This window comes from Pseudorasbora parva, chromosome 7, assembly GCF_024679245.1.
Source record: "Pseudorasbora parva isolate DD20220531a chromosome 7, ASM2467924v1, whole genome shotgun sequence".
Taxonomy (NCBI): domain Eukaryota; kingdom Metazoa; phylum Chordata; class Actinopteri; order Cypriniformes; family Gobionidae; genus Pseudorasbora; species Pseudorasbora parva.
Window position 1 is genome coordinate 7,258,924 of NC_090178.1, and position 25,284 is coordinate 7,284,207.

At 37.4% G+C, this 25,284-nt stretch overlaps 1 protein-coding gene across 2 annotated transcripts in view; it reads left to right on the plus strand.

Moving 5' to 3' along the window:
- xrcc1 (X-ray repair complementing defective repair in Chinese hamster cells 1) overlaps positions 1 to 25,284 on the plus strand; it is a 39,192-nt gene that overhangs the window by 12,981 nt on the left and 927 nt on the right. For both annotated transcript variants that reach the window (XM_067447906.1, XM_067447907.1), the window contains exons 8-17: positions 5,558 to 5,655; positions 7,212 to 7,368; positions 7,974 to 8,214; positions 8,326 to 8,442; positions 13,867 to 13,945; positions 14,195 to 14,291; positions 21,805 to 21,847; positions 22,648 to 22,787; positions 22,877 to 22,967; positions 23,105 to 23,180. In XM_067447906.1, coding sequence (XP_067304007.1) covers positions 5,558 to 5,655; positions 7,212 to 7,368; positions 7,974 to 8,214; positions 8,326 to 8,442; positions 13,867 to 13,945; positions 14,195 to 14,291; positions 21,805 to 21,847; positions 22,648 to 22,787; positions 22,877 to 22,967; positions 23,105 to 23,180 — 1,139 coding nt within the window. The remainder of the gene's footprint in view (positions 1 to 5,557; positions 5,656 to 7,211; positions 7,369 to 7,973; positions 8,215 to 8,325; positions 8,443 to 13,866; positions 13,946 to 14,194; positions 14,292 to 21,804; positions 21,848 to 22,647; positions 22,788 to 22,876; positions 22,968 to 23,104; positions 23,181 to 25,284) is intronic.

Genomic DNA, 25,284 nt, shown 5'->3' on the forward strand with positions numbered 1-25,284 from the left:
CACTGGCCCGGAAGGTCTTCCCCGTGTACTCCACATACTCGCTCTCCTCATCCTCTATGTCGATCAGCATGAGTTCTGGAGGGGGGTCAAACTGGGAAGAAGGGAACGGCTGAGGCTTCCGGCTGGGAGGACGTCCCAGAGCAATAGCTTCATCGGGTACAGGAGTGGGGCTCGGAGGAAGTCTTTTGGGACGACGCACTTGGGATGAAGAGATGGAAAAGCGTTCATCAGGTTCTGGATCTGGATTCTGAGGACGCTCAGGTTTTGTCACTGGCGGCAGGGGTTTGAGGTGAGCGGCTGGTAGAGCGAGGTGTCCGGAGACACTTGGGAGCATTGGCAGTTCTCCCTCTATTGGCTTTAGGAAGGAACATCGGATGGTAGAAGGCAGAGGTTTGACCTCCACAAGAAGCGGCGTTGGTTCTTTGACCTTTGGCTGCTTCCGTTTTCTCTTCTTCCTTTTCTTTTCTTCTTCTCTAAGCTCACTTCCTCCCTCCATCAACTTTTCCAGACTGTGCATCTCTCGTTTTTTCTGCTGTGCACGTCCTCTCTTCTTTATCTTTTCGGGTGTTATTTCAGCCTCATCTTCATGATGGCCTCCCTTATTGACCTTCCCCTCTCTTTCCTCCTCTCTCTCTCCAAGCGGGTACTTCTCAGGCACCTTGCGGCGTCTCTTCCTGCACTTCTTGTCATTGGCAGTGTAGTCGAAGGCCTCACACTGCTCTGGAAGTTTCTCTGCCTCAGGTTCTGACTGCTGTGCTCGTGTCTCGCTTCTTAGCAAGAAGTGAGCAAAACGCTCAAAAAGTCGAGATACACTGCAAAACAGCGCCATTATAGACACTGAATGCTGCGAGTGGCTTCAGTATCTGTCGTGGATATCTGCAGAAAGTGTCGAAAGTCTTTCGATTGCTTCGCTCCTCAAACACCGACAGCGAACGAAAGTCAGATTTGCAGCTTCGTGCTGAACGGAATCTCCACTATGATGTCACAACAGTGAGCTCACTGATGATGTCACAACAGTGAGCTCAGCCACACTGAGGAAAGTCTAGCATTGCTGTTGTTCATTTAATGTGTATTTTCTCATTGAAATAGCTTACAATTATTATTATTTTCATTTAAAGTAAAGTTTTAGTTTATATTTATGGTTGAATCCATTTCTTTACATGGATACAATATAAATTGGCAGCGGGACATTAAGTTCAAGTTGTATTTATTTGTCACATACACAATTATATAGGCTTATATAACCAGCAGTGAAATGTGAGTCAGGTCCGTTCCATGGACAGTGCAATTATAAAAAATTTTAATTAAATACAACACAGCTAAAAATATACATAAATATAGAAATAAAATAAATAAAAAATACATTTAAACAATAAAACTATAAGAATCAAATAAAAATGATGTATATTGTTGAATTAAATATAGAATGGAAATAATTAGCATGAGAGTAAACTACAGTCCTAAATAATAAGATACCCAGGGATGTAGAAGAGGCAATGTGCATATGTGCATTATACTGTACTCTTCAATATTAAGATACACGGGCATGAACAAGTGCAAGTGCAAACAGGTGACACTGTCAGAAAGTGAGGTAGTGAAAGATGGAGATCTTACTGACTAAGTGGAGACATAAACATGTTATGGGGCTGGTTTTGAGTTAAGGAGCCTGATGGCCTTGGGGAAGAAGCTCTTCCTGAGTCTCTCAGTTTTTGCCATCAGACTACGAAAGCGCTTACCAGATGGTAGTAAAGTGAAAAGATGGTTACTGGGGTGGATGGAAACTTTGATGATTTTAACAGCTCTGCTTTTGCAGCGTTTGAGGTAAATGTCCTGTAGAGAGGAGAGAGAGCAGACGCTGAGATGCGCTCAGCTAAGCACACAAGTGAACTGTATAGTTTGCACAGTCGAGAAAGACGAGCATATCCCTGCATCAGGTCTTAAAGGCGCAGTAGCCTTTACTGCTGCCTGAGTGATGTCCTTATATTTAGTTTGACATTAAACAATGCTCTTGATTGAATAGCTTTTGTAAGTTTAACAAGGATTAATCTTTCATTTAAACAGTTAAATATGCAGTTATTTTACATTTGATTACTTTATTCAATTTCTGTACCTTTCTGCAGGCCAGTAGGCATGTACATTATTATTTAATGTACACATGAGTGAGGTCGAGTTAAACATTTTAGTTTGAATTAGATTTTTTGGTTTTCGGCTTTGGTTTCTTCTTTTTTGGTTTCGGCCAAGAATTTTGATTTCGGTGCATCCCTACTGACAATGTTCTGCTTGGTATGTTGGCAACACGCTTCAAAGATGCCAGAACGAATAGTTTCATTGTTGGGACTAAAAACCATAAAACTGGAAGCCATTGTAGAGCTTGTAGTATTCATTTTCACATGCAGTTACACATTGTCAGTTAAAAACAAAAAAGTGGCTGGTAAAAACATTGAGTGGTAGACTTTGAAAAAAGTTAATTTCCATCCCTGGTGCGCGCTGTCTACGGGTGACGTCACATATTTTGCGAAATGCGCAGTTAGGTAATGTCGCCCTCCATACGTTGCGAAACAGATATGCAATATAAACGATACAAAATTGGCCTACGATAGAGATTTTAAGTCTACATTCGACTACAGCTGTTTATTAAAGGTATGGGGCGGCAGTGGCTCAGTGGTTCATGTAGGTTGTCTACAAACCGAAAGGTTGGTGGTTCGATCCCCGGTTCCACCTGACCAAGTGTCGAGGTGTCCATGAGCAAGACACCTAACCCCAGCTGCTCCCGACGAGCTGGATGGCGCCTTACATGGCAGACACCGCCGTCGGTGTATGAATGGGTGAATGTGAGGCAATATGTTAAGCGCTTTGGATGGCCATAGGGTCTGTTGAAAGCGCTATATAAATGCAGTCCATTTACCATTTACCAGTTTGTTGACGATTAGAACTTGAAGTGCGATGAGGTCTTAAAATATTTTGAGAAGGTCTTTAAAAAGTCTTAAAAAGGTATTGAAGTTAATACTTCAGGATTCCTGCATATACCCTGAAAGAGTAAATAAACGAGTAGCGGAAATGACGCAAGTTGAAGTGTCTTGGATTTGCTCTTGCGCAGTACGGGGATGTAAGCGTTTTCAGACGTTTCAGTGTAGATGATCATTTTTTTGAAAACGATTGAAAATGATAATGTGGACACAGAGCGTTTTTAGACGAAAACTCCGCTTTTAAATTTATACGGATTAGTGTAGACGAAGCCTAAGTTGTTCCTTCCCCTGCACTCTTTGTCCGATCACCTTTACGTTTAGTTGTGCGATTGCCTGTCTGCCTGTTTTGGATTACTTGTGATTAATCTACATTTAAAACTATTCACCTGGCTTTAATTGTCTTGCCTGCAAACACACTGTGACATGTATAGTTCACACAAAATGAAAGTTTTGACAGATTTAATTTAGCATCAAATATGATAAACCCAGACATCAAATGATACATTTGAGATTGCATGTTTATTAATGATTAATAATTTAAAAAATGCATTATTCAATAAAATACAATATTCAAACCTTTTTAAATGTGTACAGTCAGACACAATATATATAGTTTGTAGTTGTATATAGCTCTCTTTTTTATTTTTAGCTCAATTTTTTTTTTGTTTAGGGTATTGTATCGTGAAATTAGTACTGTGTATCATCACATATGGTCCAATATTAAGTCATGATATTATATTGTATTAATGTTACTCTTCCTAATAAAGAAATCTGGGTAACACTTTGCGGTAAGGGTACATGAATTATCATGAATTCATTCATTAATTAATGCATGACTTATGCATTACTACATGCATTAATATATCATGAATCATCAGGAACTAACAGGAATTCAACGTCTTTCATTCATGACTTCATGGATCAACAACAACTTAATTAAAACATTAACTAAGGTGAGTAAATCATCATACATTATGGTTTATTACTCATGATCATGATGTTTTCAGTGTTCACAAAAAACATTGATCAAATTCATGCATGTAAGACTACTTTTAATTATGTTTTATTATATTTATCGGAAGGAGCACATTAAAACAATTAACCTAATTAATTTGCTTTACTCTAGTTGTGTAATGTAAGTGAGACATTGTGAATTATTAAAGGAATATTCGAAAATCAACGTTACCTTATGCACAGGCTAGACCAGTAAGTTATATAAACTAATGTGATTAACTAAAGTTTTTTATTAATCATGATCATGTCATCTCTTAATCATGTTCATGTCTTCTTCATAGTCAATTGAAGTCAATAAATTCAAGTTCACGTAAACTCTTCCCTCCCTCTGCTGCGGCGTCGCGTTATGAAAATCAACACAATGATGATTCAATATTCCTGTTATTATACTTAAAATAGTTTACAGAAAAGGCTTAAACTATTGCATAGATAAGCTATATTAAGCCTACAGTACACATCATAGCCGCAGCAGAGGGAGGGAAGAGTTTACGTGAACTTGAATTTATTGACTTCAATATTCATCTGTACTTCACATTAAACTATGAAAAAACTTACGATAACTGTGTGTAAAGGCTTGAACTTTCATGTACATATCCGTGTCATTTCACAATGCCATCATTAATACACATCATTACAGGACCATGTCACCACTTTATTTGAGGGGCCACACACATGATGAAGTCATGAGAAGCTAATGCTTAGTTAATGATGACTACTGTATTATAATGTCAACAGAATTCATGTGCTATGTGCTGAGCCTGTGGCCAGTTTTGGGGTCTGACCATTTACCTGCAGGCTACTATGAAGAAGACATGAACATGATTAAGAGATGACATGATCATGATTAATAAAAAACTTTAGTTAATCACATTAGTTTATATAACTTACTGGTCTAGCCTGTGCATAAGGTAACGTTGATTTTCGAATATTCCTTTAATAATTCACAAGTTCACACTTACATTACACAACTAGAGTAAGTATTATTATTATTTTCATTTATTTGTTTATTTTAATGGATCCGATAGCTTGAAAGTCTATGTAATCAGCCTTCCCGGGGTCCATTCTAAAATGTTACATTGCAACTACAACAACAACATTACATCATAGTAGGTAAAATATACACAAATTACATAAATACATTCAAACATACATAAATTCCGGTTTCAAAAGTAGTCTTACATGCATGAATTAGACCAATTTTTAAACATAGAAAACATCATGATCATGAGTAATAAACCATAATGTATGATGATTTACTCACCTTAGTTAATGTTTTAATTAAGGTGTTGTTCATCCATGAAGTCATGAATGAAAGACGTTGAATTCCTGTTAGTCCCTGATGATTCATGAGATATTAATGCATGTAGTAATGCATAAGTCATGCATTAATTAATGCATGAATTCATGATAATTCATGTACCCTTACCGCAAAGTGTTACCGAAATCTGTTTAGTTTTCCTTCTAAGACAGATTTTTATCCATGGTTGGTGAATGTTAATTTTGGATCCTGTGTTGTGTATGCAGAAGTCAATGTTGTAATAATCATAGAATCATTGTTACCTGTTTGTTTCTATCAGTGTCTCCTCAGAATGACAGGTTGAGTTACGCCGCTGCTGCTTTGAAGTCTGATGGTTCGTCCACACAGTCGTCTTCCAGCAGCACCAGCACACAACAGGTACTGACCCGTGTTCCTCTCCACCATTGCACGTAGATCAGTACGAGGGATGAAGCAAGTTATCGGTTCTATCTGTTTTTTTTCTTGATCTTTTTAGTTCTTTGGCTACAGTTCTGGGGCAATACGATTTTATTTAGCAAAGACTTAATAAAGGGATAGTTCACCCAAAAAATAAAATGTAGTCATCATTTTCTCACCATATGTTCTTTAAAACCTTTCTGTTTGCCAACATTCTTTAAAAGATTTATATTTTATTTTATGGAGTGGCGAACTTCTGTCAACATAACCAATGTGACTATTTTCAGGTGCTGCGTAATATCATTGCGCCACTGCACCCATGGTACGGCAGCAAAATTCCTTGGTTATTACTCAGGAATGAGAGAATAGTTCCTAGACATATCGTTCTAGAAAACCACAACTTTTCATTTTCCATCGGCCTTAGTACACGATGTACTGTAACTATACACATTACAACATGTATATAGATGTATAAATGTTCGTGTTATTTTGTCACTAATTGAGCAGTAGCCTAGAGGGAGCCGTTTACCTCTAGTTATTTGTGATAAGCTAGGCTAACGGTGTTTGCGTCAGACAGAGTTATAGGATGCATGGAGATGAGAACGGTATGCATGGACTTATCTTACTCTGGGAGAGACGTTGAATAAGCTAAAATCTAAAAAAAGTAAAAAGTCGGCCTGTTTTTTAAAATGTAATCATATTCGCAAATATTACTGTTTTGGCTCTATTTTTGATCAAGTAAATGCCGGTGAGCTTGACTGAGCATAAGAGATTCCTCTCAAATACATTAACAAATCTCACCGACCATAACCCTTTGAACACTCCAGTGTTCCTCAGATTAGGAGCCCTATATAACAAACCCTATATAACCATATTCATGTCCTCTAACTAATAAGTAGCCGTTTGACTTCCTTATTAAATTAGCTGCTGCTCTTATGGTCACCATAAATCATCTCTCCGATGCGAACCCAGTTCCTGATGCTATAGTTTTTGTGCTGAAGTGGCAGATATTTTTGTAGTCACCTGCAGTGGATTATTGACCTTTTATAGCGTTCCAGAATTATATCCTTATAATAATTGGAACTGGATAAACTGTGAATCTAAGCAGAATCTGAGATGAAGATGCTGCACCTGCTGCAGTGTTATCAACCGCTCCCCTTTGAAAATATTTGTCAACATGGATTGTTGGAGAGCTTATTATAAATAATTTTTCCATGCACATCATTTAATAAAAATACCCCCCCCCCCACCTCCCTCTGGGGTGGGGGTGGGGGGTGGGGGGGTGGAGATACCTGTCACTCACATGAGATCCACCAATAGCAAATCACAACTATCCAAGCCCCATCCTACATTTTTATTTCTGATTTGAGAAGCTGTTTCACTTGGCTATTCGTCACAATAGGGAAGAAAAGCTGTGTGATGGATGAGAGGATGGTGATTGACTGACGTGCTCTTTGAAGCTTGACAAGTATAGAGTAAAAGAAAGTCTGTTCTTTGAGAACCACTGCTTGATGTGTTTCCTGTTGTGTTGCTTATAGGCTCCAGTGAAGAGGAAGTTTGAGTTTAGTAAAGAGCGTCTGGAAGCCACTGGTCCACCACCAAAAAAGCCCAGTTCATCTGCCTCTGCTGACCCAAACTCTGCCACACCAAAATCTAAAGCAAAAACCAGTGCAACTGCAAGTCCCATCACCTCTGGTAAAAATTTTTTTATTTAATATTCAATGAACATATGAAGTCATGGGCTTTTTAGAAACTAGAAATGTTCAGGGATTCAAATAATAATTGAAAAAGCTTCTGGATTGAAGAAGTTGCTGAATGTTCTTAAGGGTTTCTGCTCTTTTAAACAAATGAATCTCCATTAATTTTACAATCATTAATGACTTACTGGATCAGGATTTTTTTTTCTAAAATGCATTTGTAAATATTTTAGAGCTTGGCATAACTAGAAAAGTGTATATTTATTATAAAAATGCTATGAATTTCATTTATTTCCCAGACTAAAAATCTCTTTTACCTTGAGTCTTCCTCATATATCCAGATTTTCCAAGACTTCGACAATTCTGGTTATTTAAAGACAAAAAACTGTTTTAGAGAAAGTGAATTAAAATAAGAAATGTATATTACACCGGCCTGCATCATATTTGCTGAATGAAATCCAATATTAGTTTTTTACTCATTTTGAGGTCCTGATTGCAAAAATAGCATGTCATACTTTCTGATTGACATGATTTTTTCGTGGCATTTTTTCATTTCAACAACCATTTGTGAGGTGTACGTAATTCTCAATGGTGATTTTGTAGCTTCTCCAGGCCAAAAGTCATCAGACAAGAGAGAGAGTCCTAAATCCAAGCCAGAACCCAAGCCAAAACCCAAACCTAAGCCCAAGTCTGCCGAACCAGTTGCTTTTAACCGCATCTTGGAGGGAGTGGTCTTTGTCCTGAGTGGCTTCCAGAACCCCTTCCGCGGAGAGCTGCGGGACAAAGCCCTGGCCATGGGAGCCCGATACAGACCCGACTGGACTCCAGACTCCACACACCTCATGTAAGGAGCCCGTCCATCAGTGTCATAAAGCGTTCAGAGGCTCTTGATGTGTGTCAGCATTCAGGAACGTCTCGTGCTTGTTGTTTAGAGCTTTTTGTCTCTCTATTGCAGCTGTGCCTTTGCCAACACGCCCAAGTACAGTCAGGTGAAAGCGGCTGGAGGCGTTATCGTCAGGAAGGAGTGGGTGATGGACTGTCACAAAACAAAGCTGAAGATTTCCTCCAAACGGTGAGATGAACTGAAACATAGAGTCTGAGATCTTTTGTTTTTGTTCATCATTTATTAACAGTAGCAGCCAGCAGATGTGGATTCAGGTCATGGAGAAATTGCTATAGTGAATATACATTTTTCAAATTTTTCAGTTTGCACTGCATGTTTAATTGACCTATATATAAGCCCATCCCCTCAAATGCAGATGAACCAATGACGGTTCAGTATCAGATGCATGAGGAGGGGGGTTCATATGTATAAATTCAAATGTATATAGTATCAATTCATATGTGTATAGCCTGCTATACATATAAGGAAAAATATATTTTTAGCGCCATTTTAAACTTTTCTTTGGGTAAATTAAATTTGCTCGCATTCATTAATATTCACTTGAGTGTACATATATAAGTATCTCTAAAAATATTAGAACGTTATTAACGTTTTAGAATTTCCCATTTAAAGGGATAGTTCTCTTTGAAATTAAATTTTGATATGTTTTAGCTTACCTCATGGGCATCCGAGTAGGAGTATTTGTTTCCCCAGTAGTTTCAATTTTGATCATTTTAGGTCAAACTTTTCTTGTCTGTGCCTCACATAATGCAGGTCTATGGTCACCACCTCAAAGAGCCTACACAGAGAAGTCCAAATTAAACAATCCCCCATCGTAAGTACACACTGATGGCCTAAGACATGAAACGAGCGGTTTTGTGAGAAAACGAACAGTATTTATATTGTTTTTACCTCTTGTACACCACTACGTCCGACTGATCCGAGGGCGCGGGTGCGTGTTTACTGTGGTGTACAAGAGGTAAAAATGATATAAATACTGTTCGTTTTCTCATGTGTTCTCATTTCTTCATGTCTTAGGCCATCAGTGTGTACTTACGATGGGGGATTGTTTAATTTGGACTTCTCTGTGTATGCTCTTTGAAGTGGCAACCATAGACCTGCATTATGTGAGGCACAGACAAGAACGGTTTGACCTAAAATGATCAAAATTGAAACTACAGGGGAAACAAATACTCCTACATCTCGGATGCCCATGAGGTAAGCTAAAACATATCAAAATTTAAATTCAAAGTGAACTATACCTTTAAAGAAATCTACTGATTGTCTAAACATTATAATAATGCAAAACCTACAAATAAGTAAGCAGTTATGATCAGCAATACTTTGAGTAACTAGTCTATTATTTATTAAAGGGGGTGAAATGCTGTTTCATGCATATTGAGGTTTTCACACTGTTAAAGACTTGGATTCACATCTTAAACATGGACAAAGTTTCAAAAACTAAGTTGGACATTTGATGGAGTATTTCTGTCTCAAAAATACTCCTTCCGGTTTCTCACAAGTTTCGGAAAGGTTTTTTTGAGTATGGGTCTGCGTGACGTAAATGGGGCAGAATTTCCTTGTACGGGCTCTTCTCCCGGAAGGGTGCGCGAGCGACCAGAGCTAGAGAGCAAATGCACGCCCATAAACGCTGCACTCACTGCTGTCTCAGGACTTCACCAAATCAACAATGTCACCATAGAAGTGTGTTTTTGATGGAGCGTTCCCAACAATAAAGGTTCACGGCCGTGCTTTGGAAGCAGGCGGTGAGTAAAACTGCTTCAAATGTCTCTGAGTAACTTAGTTGGATATCGTTGCGTAAGTAAACATCAGGAATCAATACGATCATGTATAGTTAATTTATCAATGAAGCATGCGATGAATGGTGTGTGTTTAAATACATTTGTTTAGCTGACCACTATAGGTGTCTGTTTGTTTATTGTAAAACACAAAGCACACTTCATTAAAAATGTGCTACTATTTCATTGTTTTCTATGTAAACACTAGTCTGACATGCGTAAGCCATTTCGCTTGCTACTGCTACCGTTCAGTCGCATACAATAGTCCATAAACCAAATCATGTCCTCATAAACCACGAGTAAACCCACACAAATGTTGACAAGCTGCTAAATAGTTACAGTACCACAGAGACATCCAGCGTTTGCTGCTGCTTCTGTTTAATTCCATCCTCTGGGTCAGATCATGTATGTTTGGTTGAATCTGATTGATAGCCATGGTTTATTTAGGGTAATGTTTTCTTTTCCATGCTTGGGGATGTCACAGCTTGCAAATGCTCTCAATGCAAAAGCTGCACACGCTCGTGATTCTTTAGCTCGACCCACACGATACGCCTCCATCTGCTCGTTTTTTTCCGGAAAGACTCGGTACAGCCTATCTTTTCTTTTATAAATATAATAAAACTAAAGCCTTTTTGGAGATATGAAGGATGCAATACTACTCTATAGGTAATCAAGACTGAAATGAGATTGACTGAAACTGAGTATCTCTCCCCCGCCCATTTAAAGCACTAAGTGGGTATTGGCATTAAAAATTATAATTATAATTTTTTCAGCCACAAAATGACTTTTCATTGGAATTTTCTATTTTAGCCTTAGTTACTACACTAACTGTAATATAAATGATATAAATATTAGAAGAAAAATATTTTAAGTTGTCATTAATGGACCATAGTTATTGCACAAAATAGTGTTTAGTACCAAAAGATCTTCAATAAATATTATTACACTAAAATATAGAACATTTTTTTAATTGAAAAATAGTGAAGGTGTACAGTCACATTTGACTATGATAGTAAGAAATACTTCAAGGCTAAATACAAGAAAAGCATAACATTAATGTTAACAATATTGAATCACCATCGATTCCATAATACAATTATACTGTAAATGTGGTTGACGTAAAAAAAAATACACTCTATGCTGTACTCTTTACCAGAAATTGCTACATGCCCTTATTATTACATGAGCTGGACTAAATGTTTCAAATCTAGACCAGTTTTTCTGACAGTCTGCTATTGAGCTCAAGAGCAAATTGTAGAAAGCTAAATTATGACTGTATTGTGCAAAAACCTCCTAATGAACCATAGGGAGCTAGACTATAGCACTACACCGATCGATCTGGCCCTGCATTGTTATCCGAATGATATTGAGTTTGTGAGATTTGCTATTCGAGTCACACAGGTACTGACTCGAGCGAGATGCACTTGCTCTGATGATGTGCTGCTCATGACTTTACAGTCATTGATGATCTCTTTAATGACCCTTCTGATTGTGCAGTCCGTTCAAAGCGTGTCCGGCGATGTGAAGCAAAAAGTGTCCTGAATAATGAATGACTTGCTTACTAAAGTTACTCTCTCAGGAAAGGGCACATGAGTTGATTGCTGCAGATTAGTCAGTATATGTAGATAATCATACAAATCATGTTTTTTCAGATTTAACATTCCTGCTGCTGTTTCAGTTGTGTGTCATTTGTTCTCTGGTATTTCTGCAGGCGGGTTTGTGTAGAAAAAGCTAAAGATGACAAACTAAACAGCCTTGGCTGTGTTCAAGCTATTTAATTAATGAACAGCTTCATTTGTTGGCTAGTCTGTGCAATAGTACTGGGCCCTTTAAAATATTCACATTTATTTTGAATATAACATTTTGCAAAATGATCTATATTAAAAATATGGATTTAATGCAGTTTTTATTTTTCATGATAGATGGAGATATAAGCTAAATATTACTGGTATTGTTGGTAAATATTGCTGTTTATCATTTTTTAGTTGTTATACTGGTGTACATACATTTTATTTAATTTTAAATTAAATAGAATTTATTGAAAAACTATTTGGAAAACATGCTGTGATTTATTTGTACCAAGTTTTACTGTATTTTATTTCATTGATGCTTCTATGGGCTCAAATTCCCGCCAATTGAATTGCAGTCAAGCATAAAAAAATAATAAGTATGAATCAAAATTTTAAAAGCACATGTGAAAATATAACGCACAAAACTGAAAAATCAATGCAGAATCACAAACAATGCGGTCATAGAAATACAAATAATAAGCGTGAGTCAAACATTTAAACAAGTTTAAAATTATATTGCTCAACTGAATCATGAATTCAAAATTATCTGAATCGCACACAGTCATGTTTTCTGCTCTTATTTTCATTTTTTGTATGTCTGTGCTCTTTTCTCCTTTGCTCTTGTTTCCACATTCTGCGCTTGCGTTTCCAAATGTTGCAGTTCGAGTTTCATGTAAATCAGGGGCGGGTCTTAGCATCACCATTGGTCCACTAGTTCTAGATTGACAGCTCATCCCGTAGCCAATCAATGGAAGAGGGAAGTCGATGTCACAGAGACTCGTGCCGCTCAGTTCAGCCAGCCTCTGTTGACTTCAGCCACGAGTATAACGCGCTCTCTATCACTAAATCGGCAAGGAAATGCATTATTTTATAGTTATGAATATAATCTTAGGAATCTATTATTTTGTATTATAGATGTTTTAGGGGGGTTCTCACAATTAAAGCAGTCAAATGAACGTGATCATGACTGGGTGCTTATGCTACCTTCACGTGCTCTCGGAGTTTCACAGGACACTTGGCTGGCCGCTCAGTCATTTAAAAGTGATTGCACTACCAGTTTTGACCACAAACTTACATACACTTCCATTAAAAAGTGAATGTTTTGGAAGGTGCTGAGGGAAATTGGTGCCATCTAGTGGTTTAGAGGAAAATATAATCAAAGGCATGTTTTCCCCCGCACCGCCTTTAGCCCATTGTAAATCAGATGCATATAAGATTGTCAAACGGCTGGAATATATTGAGATGTTGTTTTAGTTTTGTTGCATACTGCCCAGCCCTAGTGATTATCATAAATGTTGCTTGATAAAAGGCTAGTATTAAGTCCAGCGCTGAGTGTGCTTGTTTTGTGTGTTCATCCGTTAAGCAGTCGTCTCGTCTGTTATCGTTGATTGGTTTAGCTGGAGGCAGCTGTGATCTTCTCTGCCTGGCTCTCCATTGTGTCTGCTTTGAGTGGCCACCTCAGATTATGTATTCTGTATTTAAAAGCTGCATCTGCCATGGGTAATTAAAACAGCCACTTCCTTTGAAGATGAGGAGGGGGTATCTGTCCAAGCACATGTCTCTCACGCAGTCGAACATGTTTCATTTGATCAAATTATTGTAGTATTTTCCATGAAACAAGATGCGATGTTGGGCAGAATCCCCTTATTGCTCTTATCAGTCCAATGAATGTGGATACTGCAGTGGACTCATGCACTATACTCCAAATCTTAAGTCACATGATGTAACTTATAATAATAGTCCACATGACTCATTTACTATAATAATTTTATGATGCTTTTTTGACTCACCAGTTTCCATTACTTTGACTGGAAAAGAGTGCTCTGGACATGCATGTGAAGATGGAAATAAATCATTTTTTGTTTAGGATTGTTTACAAAAGAAGTCCTGATTGTTTACAAAGAAGTCCTGAATATTCATCACTGCCTCCAAAACTTAATTTTTGATGTTTGGACCACAGACCTTTCCATCCAGTTCCAGCGATACTCAGTCTGCTGTTTCTCATTTGAACTTGTGTTTTTCAGGTATCTCATGGATGGGGCCGAGTCCAGTTCGGAGAGTGAAGAAGAACAGGATGAGAGTGAGGAGGAAATGCAAAAAACGGTAATTGCTTTCTGTCATTTATATGTTTTAGGAATCGTGTCTTAGGAAACATGAAAACCTGTATTTCAATTATGGTCTTAATGCGTGAATAAAAAGAGCAACATAACCTTGGTGCGGCGTGCTGTTGCCATAGAGACATCCTCCTTACATTTTTTGACTTCCTGACATGCATCATCAACTTGAAAGGAGGAAACACAACATTAATCCAAAAACAACTGCATAATCATCGCTTTTCTCATGCTTCCCTAGAAAACACCCGAAAAGAAGCATGTGACCCCAAAAAAGCAGCCGATTAAGGAAGAAGAAGAAGAGGAATATGGTGGTTCAACGGATGCTGAAGGCCCAGGTAAAAAGAAGAAAATAGAGATCCAATTGATCCTTTAAATATAATGAAATTCATAACAAGAATGAAAAATATAGTATAAATTGAGCCAAATAACTTTTTCTATTTGGTTGACTGCATTTTTAGTTTGATGATAATAACTGATCATACCTGCTTCCTTATATGTAGGCTTTACATTTATACATTATACATACATAATACATGTTTAGACATGGTCAAATACTAGATTTATTTAAATGTGAAATTTTAAAACATTAATACCACCCCAAATGGGGGTGCACATGGGGCATCACACCTTACACAGGACCCAATCAAATAGCCAACTGAAATTAAATGAACAAAGGTCTACTAAAAATGGACCAAGCTAACAGAATAAGACATTAACAATTGATATGCTTATTAAAATGAAAGTCACTCCTACCATTTTTCTCCAACTGTATGGTAACTAAACTGCAACATGGGATCTATTTACATAATCTATCCATCAAAGTTTAGGCCAATTGAGGTTTTATGCAGAAAAATGGATTGCATCAACTGTGGATGGCTTCAAGGCTGTCCTCATCTGCTCAATGGTCCTGCCAGCAGCGCTGAAGTTGCGATCGCTGCTGCTGGCTGGAATGGCAAGGATGACGCGGGCAATATGCACGCACGTGTTGCGCGTTTTTGTCACAGCGACATAAACTAATTTCCACACACAGGAAGACGGGTGTTAGGGTAGTATTTTAAATGTATTTTAATAAAAACAAACAAACCATTGTATCAAGTTAAACAGGCCCTTTTACTACTTACATAATAAGCAGTTTTAAATTTAAAAGGGTCAATGCCTTATTACGCTGACGTGACCGAGCCCGACCCAAACTCGAACATCATTTCTAAATATCTGTCCGGGCCGGTTCGGGTATCCATCCTCCAATTGACACAGGCCGCGGAAGAGCTTCTTCACATAGGCTAGCCTATAAATTCACTAATGTGAATAAAGGCATATTTTGTACACATCACTCTACAACTCATGCCTTTTTTTAAGGAGAAAATATATGTAGTTTTAACAAGAAAAAAATAATTTTAACAACATAACACTTTTTGAGTGGAAAAAATATATATGTTGCAGCAATGCGCTACCGTACTTTTTTTGTCTTGTGCTTAATTATTTCTTTCTTAGTCAACTGCATTGTAGTCAGATGCAAGGGGAGAGTCTTTCTTATTATAGAGAGCATTTGATTGGACAAAAATGTGTCGTGCAACAACAATTTGTCCCCACAAATTGAATATTGTGTAACTCTCAGAAATCAAGTAAAATGGGTTGTGGCATTTCTTGTTGACTTTAGTGCTACACTATTAGGGCTGATGGAATTTGTTTCCGCAAATTTTTTCACAGGATCAGTTAGATGAGACGTGCCGTAGTGTGTGTGTTTGCTTTGATTTCTTTGTTCATGTCCATGTCTCTTTTGCAGATTGAGATATTTCATACAAACCGGTAGAACTCTTCTAAATGTGTAGTTGAAGTGTGACTGGTTTGTGTATGTGTAGTCCGAATAATGTTAAATGTACTACAAAAAAATGTCAGCTCATTATGAAATTTTTTGTGAATGTTTGCACTAGTTATTTTATTATTATATGCTATTCCAGTATTTATGAATAACTTTAATGCTTTATTTTTATATATTTTTTATTTATATTAAGTACATTACTTTTTGTAATTTTTTGTTTTTCAAAATATTTCTGTTTAGCCTTATATTTATTTTAGTTTTAATCATTTTAGTACTTATTTTAAACTTATATTAAACTTATTTCAGTTTAAACTTTTGTTTATATTTTTGATCTATTATTTTAGCTTTATTTCAATTAACATTTTTTTGGTTTTAGCTAAAGGGTTTGTTTACACAAAAAAGTACTTACCCTCATGTCACTTTCATTAATTTCAATCATCTTGTTTAATATAATTTTAATGAAATTGGAGAGCTTTCTGTCCCTCTCTTGACAGCTACGCAACTACCACTTTAATAATTTAAAAAAGTTCATAAAGAGATCTTAACGAATCCATATGAATTGATCGGTTTTGTCCAAATTTTCTAAAAGTTAAAAAAGTTACTAAGCATAAGTAAATCCCTTCATTAAAATTATATTAAAGAAAAACACAAACACAAATTCAGTGCTACCAGGGATGATGTTCTGCAGGAAAATGGTTGGACATGTTGGACATTGACAGGACATGTTGCCTGTGTCCAACATCAGATATTTCAGATAAATTCATGTTTTTCCGCTGAATATTAATGGTCTCTCTCTCTCTCTCGATTGCGTTCTGCATGCGTGCTCGTTCTGTGAATTTTAACAGACTGTTCAATGGCGTGTACAAGGGGTGTGGGGGGCCTTTGGGTTTGAGCCCCTGCCCCTTTGAAAGTAAGTGAAAGTGACCTTTTCGACCGCGCCACAGTGCCCCGCGAACGTGATTTCCACACTGCTACGAGCGCGATTTCTACTGAGGGGGACCCCCCGGAACGCAAACGGTACTTTCCTTGCCCATGCTGAGGTCTGTGCACGCTGTACTGAGACCGTCAAAATGTGTTTTAATGCAAAATGGAAATACTCGTGTGAATGAGTTACATTTACAGGTGAAGATATAACTACTGTCCTCTATATAAATCAGTGAATAACCTGTAAAATGACCGTTTTATGCTGAGGAGGCAGACGCACACACATGCCAAGAGGATGACAGGGCATGTTAAACGCTAATGCATTCACTTGAAGCTTAAATTAAAGACTTCTCTTGTTTTGGACACTTGGATTATGTACCTTTCCTGCATCAGCTCACTCTGTTTCCACTCTACTACTTTTAGATGTACATTTTGTCCATAAAAATGCATTTTTCAGTGCTGTAATTTGGTGCGACTGGTGGAAGATTTGCATTTAGAGAGCAGACCAGACTAATCGATTAATGAGACTCATTATCGATAATTTTCATTATCGATTTTATCTATTAGTTGTTGCAGCCCTAATATAATGAACAGAGGCTTTTTTTAACATGTAAACATTGATCAGCAAGCATAAACAGAAGCTCAGCCATACTTGCTTATTGCGTGAGAACAAACCTCATTGGTTCTTGCTGAAGCTCAAACGTGCTGCGTTCCACGAGAATGAACCTCAATGGTTCTTGCACATCAAGCAAGCATGTTTGAGCTTCGATCTGATGAGTGAGTATCTTTAAGAACTTTAAGTGTCAAAGTGGTAGTTGCTTAGCTGTTGATAGCATTTACATTTAATCATTTAGCAGACGCTTTTATCCAAAGCGACTTACAAAAAAGGGGGAGCAATAGAAGCAACGAAACAGACAAGGCCAACAACCTGTAAGAGCTGTAAGAAATCTCAATTAATTAGCACAGTACACAATATTTTTTTTTTTTTTTTAATAGACATCTACAACAAAAACTCACGTACGCAAAATACAGAACACTGGATTTTGATAGCTATGATAACCGGGACCGAAAGCATTTGTGGGTAAACTTTCTCATTAACAATAATAGGGCTGCAGCAACTAATCGATTAAAAATAATCGATAATGAAACTCAACAACGATTGTCATTATCGATTAGTCATGGCTGCTCTCTGTACACAAAGCCTCCACCAGTCACTCCAAATTACAGCACCGAATAACTAAATACATCCAAAAATTGTAGAGGAAACACAGTGAGCTGCTGCGGGACAAGTATACGATCCAAGCGTCCAAAACATGAGAATTCTGTATTTTAAGCTTCACGCTAAATGCATTAGCGTTTAAAGGTGCACTATGCAACTTTTCATCCACTGGAGGGCGCCTATTCTAAACGGCTCGCGAGCACCAGGACTTTTATTATGACGGGACGGGACACAGTCGCTGGGCGCCCGCACTTCCGCTTTTTCCGGACAGGTAAAAACAGCTATTTTTATCATATCAGATACATTTAAGGGGCCAAGGGCTTCGGCCATCCGTCCGCTCTCTTCCCTGACCTGAAATGAAGTAGTGGGCTGTACTACTTTCCACACGATTGACATCAGGTTCAAGTACGCCAGGTTGGCTGGTGGTTATGTTGCCCGGATACCGCCTCCCATGGCCGAGACTGGTATTACAATACCTGTCGGGCCGGGGCTAGTAATGCTACTGCTAATTAAGGTTGACATCTCTGCAGCACTATAACATTTTTTTAATGACATTATCGCCCTTATTTCTTATCATTCTTTTGATGCATGTAGGTCATTTTTTGGATATTTTTACCTCAATTTATACACATGGCACCTTTAACATACTCTGCACTTTGACAGATGCGTGTGCGTCCTTAGTGCAAAACGTTCATTTTACAGGTTATTTTATTAAATGTTATTAATTCACGTGAGTATTTCCATTTAGCTTGAAAGCACATCCTGACAGCTTTAAAGGTCCCATTTTTCGTGTGTTTTTGAAGCCTTGATTGTGTTTACAGTGTGAAATATAACATGAGTTCATGTTTCGCGTGTAAAAAAACAGTATTTTTCACACAATTTACTTATCTGCACAGCGCTGTTTCCTCTGTCCTAAAAACGGCCTGATGATTTCCTTGTTCTATGAAGTCCCTCCTTCAGAAACACGTAACGAGTTCTGATTGGGCCAGCGCTTCCCGTGTTGTGATTGGACAGCAGCTTAGCGCACTTTGCCCGGAAAGGTCCCGCCTCTTACCATAACGGGGAGATGCAAGCGCTGAATGAGCGCTCTTCTCCACGTGAGAGAGCAATGAGACCACGCCCCCTATTTTGCGTGTTCTTGTGGGCGGAGGGTTAGTCAACAAAAGCTCAGCGGTGTAGTCCAAACCGGCCGTTCGCTGTAGGCTTTGAAAGGGAACTTCTGTTAAATAAAATATCTCGCTTGGCATTGAACTTTGAGCTTTATAATTTTACAGGTATTATTTATCCTCTAACAGCAACATTACATACTAACTAAAGTTTGAAAGATGGGATCGCGAAGAACAGGACCTTCAAACTTCTCTGAATGAGCACCAGAGCAGCAGTCTCACAAAAACATACATTTAGCTGAAATATCTGTTGTTGGAAGCTAAATTTAGGTTTAAAAGTCAGCCTGTAATTTAAGTATTTAATGAGAGTAGTTACTGTAAATGGATAACAGTGTGTAATTGAATATAAATGTGAGACGTTTTTATAGCATATTTAAAGAATTAAGAAATGACTTAACAGGTTACTGTGTGTGTGCGTGTGTGTGTGTGCGCGCGTGTGCGTGTGTGCGCGTGTGCGTGTGCGCGTGTGCGTGCGTGTGTGTGTGTGTGTGTGTTCCTACAGACCATTCCTCTTATTTGCTAACTTTTCCTCTTTCTTTCTCACCCAAAATTGATATATGTAGGTGTATTTGACATTCTTCTTTCAGACCAATAAAATCAGTGTTATATTAAAAATGTCCTGGATCTTGCAAGCTTTTTAATGGCATTGACTGTTGGTTGGGCCATTTTTTAAATCCATAAAAGTGCATCTGTCCATAATAAAACTGTTCCACATGGCGCCGAGGGTTTAATTAAGGCCTTCTGAAGCAATGCGTTTGTTGTAAGAAAAATATCCATATTTACAGCCATGTATTTTATCCATATATTTAAAACTTTATAAAGTAATAAATTATCTCTGACAACATTGCACACCAGTTACACTCGTCAGACGTAGCGTAAGCATTTTGAACTGCAAGAGAAGTGAACTAACCCTTTAAACTATGGATTTGAAGCTGACATGTTTGTTTGAAGGTAAGCATTGGGCAGGATGTGGAATAGTGTTTTGTCAATTAAAAAATCAAAAAAATCAAATTAATCAATAAAAAAATGATCGGCCAATTAATCAATTATCAAAATAATCGTTAGTTGCAGCCCTAAACAATAGGACCACTGGTTTACACGCAAATCAAAAAAAGCGTCACTTTTCTCCACTATTTGCGTTAAAACCTAAAAAGACGTGCACAAGGCATTGAAAAAGCTGACAGGCATGATGACCAAGCCGTTTACATACAAAGCAAGGTCATGGTAATGGGTGATATTGTAGTTTCTCGGATTTCACTTTGCTTAAACTGCTAATGACCTTTCACCTTAATGAACGAGTGGCCTTTGAACGCCTACATGAACTTGCACATTGTCACCTTTTTAAGCAGAATCGGTGTAAGATTATGCATGGAAAACCGAGACAGTCATGAGAAGGTGTTTGATTGTTCGTTCACAGCAGTTATGCATCACCGCGCTTATTCATAAAAATCAATAATGGTAATTTTGAAAGGTTTATTGATGCTGCCTTCAGAAGCTTAGCTGCCAGAATATGGCAGAACAGTAAGGCGTGTCAACCACATGCATGCCTGGGGCTCATGCCCTCATTGAAATTCGTTAACATGTCAACCTGTTTGCCGTGGGGTGCCGTCACTCCGGGAGGGGAAGAGGCCGGGTTAATAAAGCAGCACTCCAATCAATCAGGAAAAATACAAAAAAATGAAGGACCAGAAGACAGCAGTAGGATTGGAGAGGCTGGAAGTGTTACAGACACTTGCCTGGAGCATTCGCTGATAGGAGACTTGGGCATGTTTCTCATTTCTATGTAAATTGAGGGGCGGCAAGAGCTGGCATGAGCAAACCTCGCTCTCTTGAATATGTTCATGCAACTTTAAATCATTGAGAGAAGAAAATGGAGCATCATTGTCCATAAACACTGCTTCATGATCATCGTTAGGGCTGAGTGGTTGGACGGCATACTGTGCAAATGGTAGCGGGGAGACTGATTTATCATTTATACCACCGGTGGATATACTAGCTCAGTTGTGTTGTGAAAATAGCAGCCCAAACAAGTCAACAACGGAAGAAATGCTTTAACAATAATGTAATTTTGGATCATTTTGATTGTTTGTTTTATAATGTGAATCAAAATTTGACATTATAATTCATTTGTTTTGCTTTGTCTATCAAATTAGTCTAAAGAGTCACGAGCACACATACACTCAAGTACATCATTGCATTATCCCTGGATAACTTTCCATTCACTATACGTCCATGTTGTTTACATTATGCGATTGCCAAAAAAAACACACATTTGATGCGGTTTCACTCTCTGCCTTGCGGTTTCAATTCATGACCGGGAACAAACAAACAAACTTGGAAAATTCTGTTGCTGCTCTGGAAAAACAAACTGCATCCACTGTTTCCTTAATGCTGGGTTATTTGGGAAGCTGAAAGGTTATCTTTCCCTCACAACCAAAAACAAACTTCTTTAGTGACATTGTTGATTTTGTGGTCTAAAAACAAAATGACAGTGCTGCTGACTTCTTCTGTAACCCGGACATGCATGTTGATGGACAGGCACTTACCCTCGCACTGGTTGTGTGCAGGCCATCATCTGGAAAAAGAGCCTATTTTTTTATATTTGTAAAGCATTTCATTTTCTGGACTATGCAAAAAGGCTTGACTGCTTGATTACTAAAAGTAATACTGTAAATTTGTGACTATTAGTGAAATAACGTTTTTTGTACGTCCCTTTACAGAGGATGATGCGTCTGACATGGACACTGAAGATGAGCTGAACAGGTAAGATATTTATTGCGTTACAAATACATTGCCCAAATTTAGTCTTAAAGTTTTTAGAAAAAAATAATCTTAAATGTCTGTCTTAGTTTTATTTTTAACTAAACCTGGCTTTCGCCATGAATATAGCCATAAACACTAACTTGTCATAAAAATTGTTTTAAATAAAATAAACAAATACATTCCCATCATGTGTTAATCAAGGCTCATTGTCCTTGGGCGTTCCCTGTTTGTGCTCGTAAAATTGTCTTTAAATTCTCATTATGCAGGTTTTTTAAATAATGTCTAAATGCATCTGTGGTTTACATAAACTGCATGTCAAAATAACATTTAACAAAAAAATGTTATCACCATGTCTGCATTTATTTTATTAAAAATTTGTAAAAAAAAAAAAAAATTGTCAGATTTTTTCTTTTTTTTCTTTTTTTTTTTTCTATTTTAAATAACTGTTTTCTATCGAAATATACACTGGAGTTGAAAGGTTTTTTATCTGTGCGATTTTTAATGTCTTTAAAAGAAGTCTCACCAAGGCTGCATTTATTAAAAATACAATTTATTTCTGTATCCAAAGCTATATTTTCATACCATAAAATACCATAACAAGCACATATGCATGGGGCAGCCCTATGCATGCTTATTTATAAAATATTTTGGCTAATTTGATGATGCATTATAATGGACAGCAGAATCACCTCTCAGCCCTATCAGACAAAAGAGCTCACATCTATGATAAACACCTATGAACCTATGAATATTACAAAGTTCAGTATAATGTATAATGCTCCTGTGATCGGCTGTTTTAGGGTGGAGATGGAGAGAAGGAGGAAAAAAGCAGCAAAGGAAAGCGCTGGTGCAGTAAAAGTTGAAGATCCGTACGGCGGCTCTACTGATGAGAACACAGATGCTGAGGAAGAGGAGGATAAACCCATCCCTGAACTGCCAGGTCTGATGCCTCCCGGTTCACCTTGACATAGAAGTCTTTGCTATCAGCAGCATCGTCTTTTATTGAATTCTTTATTTTTGCTCCTTCAGACTTCCTAAAAGGGAAGCGCTTCTATCTCTACGGAAAGTTCCCTGACAACCAGAAAAGGCTACTTCTGCGCTACATCATAGCCTTCAACGGGTACGAGACATGTATTCAGATAAGAGCAAGAGCGTGAAGCGTCTGTAATCCATTTGAAGCGGTTTAGAGGCTGCTTTTCTAAGAGGCTGTAGGTGGAGCGTGACCGATGAAATGATCTGATCTGTTTGATTCCTCAGAGCTGTTGAAGATTACATGAGCGAGAAGGTCCAGTTTGTCATCACCAGTGAGGGATGGGATGAATCTTTTGAGGATGTGAGTCTTCCTTATTTCTTCTTGAAGCAGAACAAGTCACCTGATAGTGTGAAGTGACCTTTATTTTATACAGCGTTTCCACGGGGTATTGAAAAGTATTAAAAGTCATTAAATAGATTTTGCACAAAAAAACAATGTATTTGTGTGTATAAATATATGTGTGTGTGTATATATATATATATATATATATATATATGGATCAAAAAAATTTAAAAAGGCATTTAACAGGCATTAGAAAGCATTAAATTAGATTTGATGATACCTGCAGAAACCCTGTTATAGTGTGTTAATAAGATCTTTTCAAAACAGCTTCACAGTAATAAACTGGACAATAGCAGAGTCAGTGATTCAAACTTCATCAAATATGAGACAAATAAAATTTCTTATTTTTTATATGTATATATATATATATATATATATATATATATATATATATATATATATATATATATATATATATATATATATATTAAAATATTTATTTTATGTAAAAACAAAGCAACTTATGAAATACTTTATATGGAGGTAAGAGGAAAAGAAAATACCATAGAAAGTATTCTGAAGACAATCAGTTCCCAATTTAATATTTATATTTTTCTTCCTATATTTCAAGCATTGCGAACAGTGATCTTGCTGCGTGTCTGATATTTTCTCTGCCGTGCGTCTGCGCACTCCTTTTTGCGTCTGTTTTCAACATGTCTCGTCTTTGGCCTGTGTTAAAGTCCTGTTTTTTCAGACAAATTACATTTTGGGAAAGGATTGCTATGCAGTTTGAGTGCAAGTCCGGAATATAGATCAGCCAAATTTAAACTAAAAACTGCCCGGTTTCCGACCGTGTGATTGGAGCACAAACCGAACGTTTCCAATTTATGGTCGCTCACCTAGTGCATATCTATGAAAAAGGTATTTGTACTCACACTAAAGCTCCCAAATAAAGTGAGGTCACACAGATTCAATTTCGGGAGCATATGTGACCAAAATGATCGCAATTTTGAGCCTTTTAGTGTAAAGCATTAAAAAAATTCAGTTCAGTTCAGTTTAATAACGATGTAAAGTTCATTATGAAAAAAGTTCTGTTCTACAGCATTTCTGATGTAAAGTTGCCCCACAGAAGGCAATAGTGATGTTATTCAGCTCGAGTCAGTTCAGTATATGCATTCAATTGACGCTGTTGCATGAGAACTGAACTGAGCTGGACAATGACATCATTTGCAGAACTGCTTTATATATGAAATTAACTACTTTAATAATTAATGATCTTTCCATGGAACTGAATCAACACTCACTTCAGCCAAAGTCATGTCACTCAGTGGCAAGTGCAGCTCAATCTTTTTGAATAGGGAAACAAAATAAATCACTAATGAAATCTGACAGCAACTTGCTTTTCTATGTTTGTTTCTAAACGCTCGAATCATGACAAAAAAACTGCATTATTCAGCTCGGACAAAGCTAATGTTCATGCGCAGTCCTAAATGCCACTGCCTGTTTTATAGCATCTGGAGCTTCTAACTGCAGCTGCAGTGGTGATGACTTTACTGATCAACGATTGGCTCTTTCATTTAGAAGGCGGGGCTTATATATATATATATATGAATGAGTCTAAGCAAAAGTCTTTGCTTCACCTAGACAACAGCCGAAATGCATCATTTTCCTCAGTTTTCTCTGTAAAGCTGCTTTGACTCTGTATTGTATGAAATGCTATTTAAATTAAGGTGACTTGAGTGGAGATTCAATTTAGTTCAATAATATATTATTACATACATGAAATCATCTAGAAAGTGTTAATTTTCTATGCTGTATGTACATTTTTCTATTGTCTTTTGCGAAGTGCCTTTTGTGAATATAAAATAATTTAAAGAACCAATATTTATAAATGACTGGAAATGTCTATTGCTTGATTGAATTCATTGGTCTCTTGCTTAACTTGCTCAACACCACTAACAAGTGGCTTCATAGGTTAGTCAGCCTTTGCAAGACATTGTCACTGCCATGTCCAGTGACCAACAGGTTTACTCTTGTGTCACACTTTAATAGACTACATTTGAAAGGCTTTGAGAAAGTAAATGCAGATCTGTTTTTGTTCAAGTCGAGTCATTCATTTGGT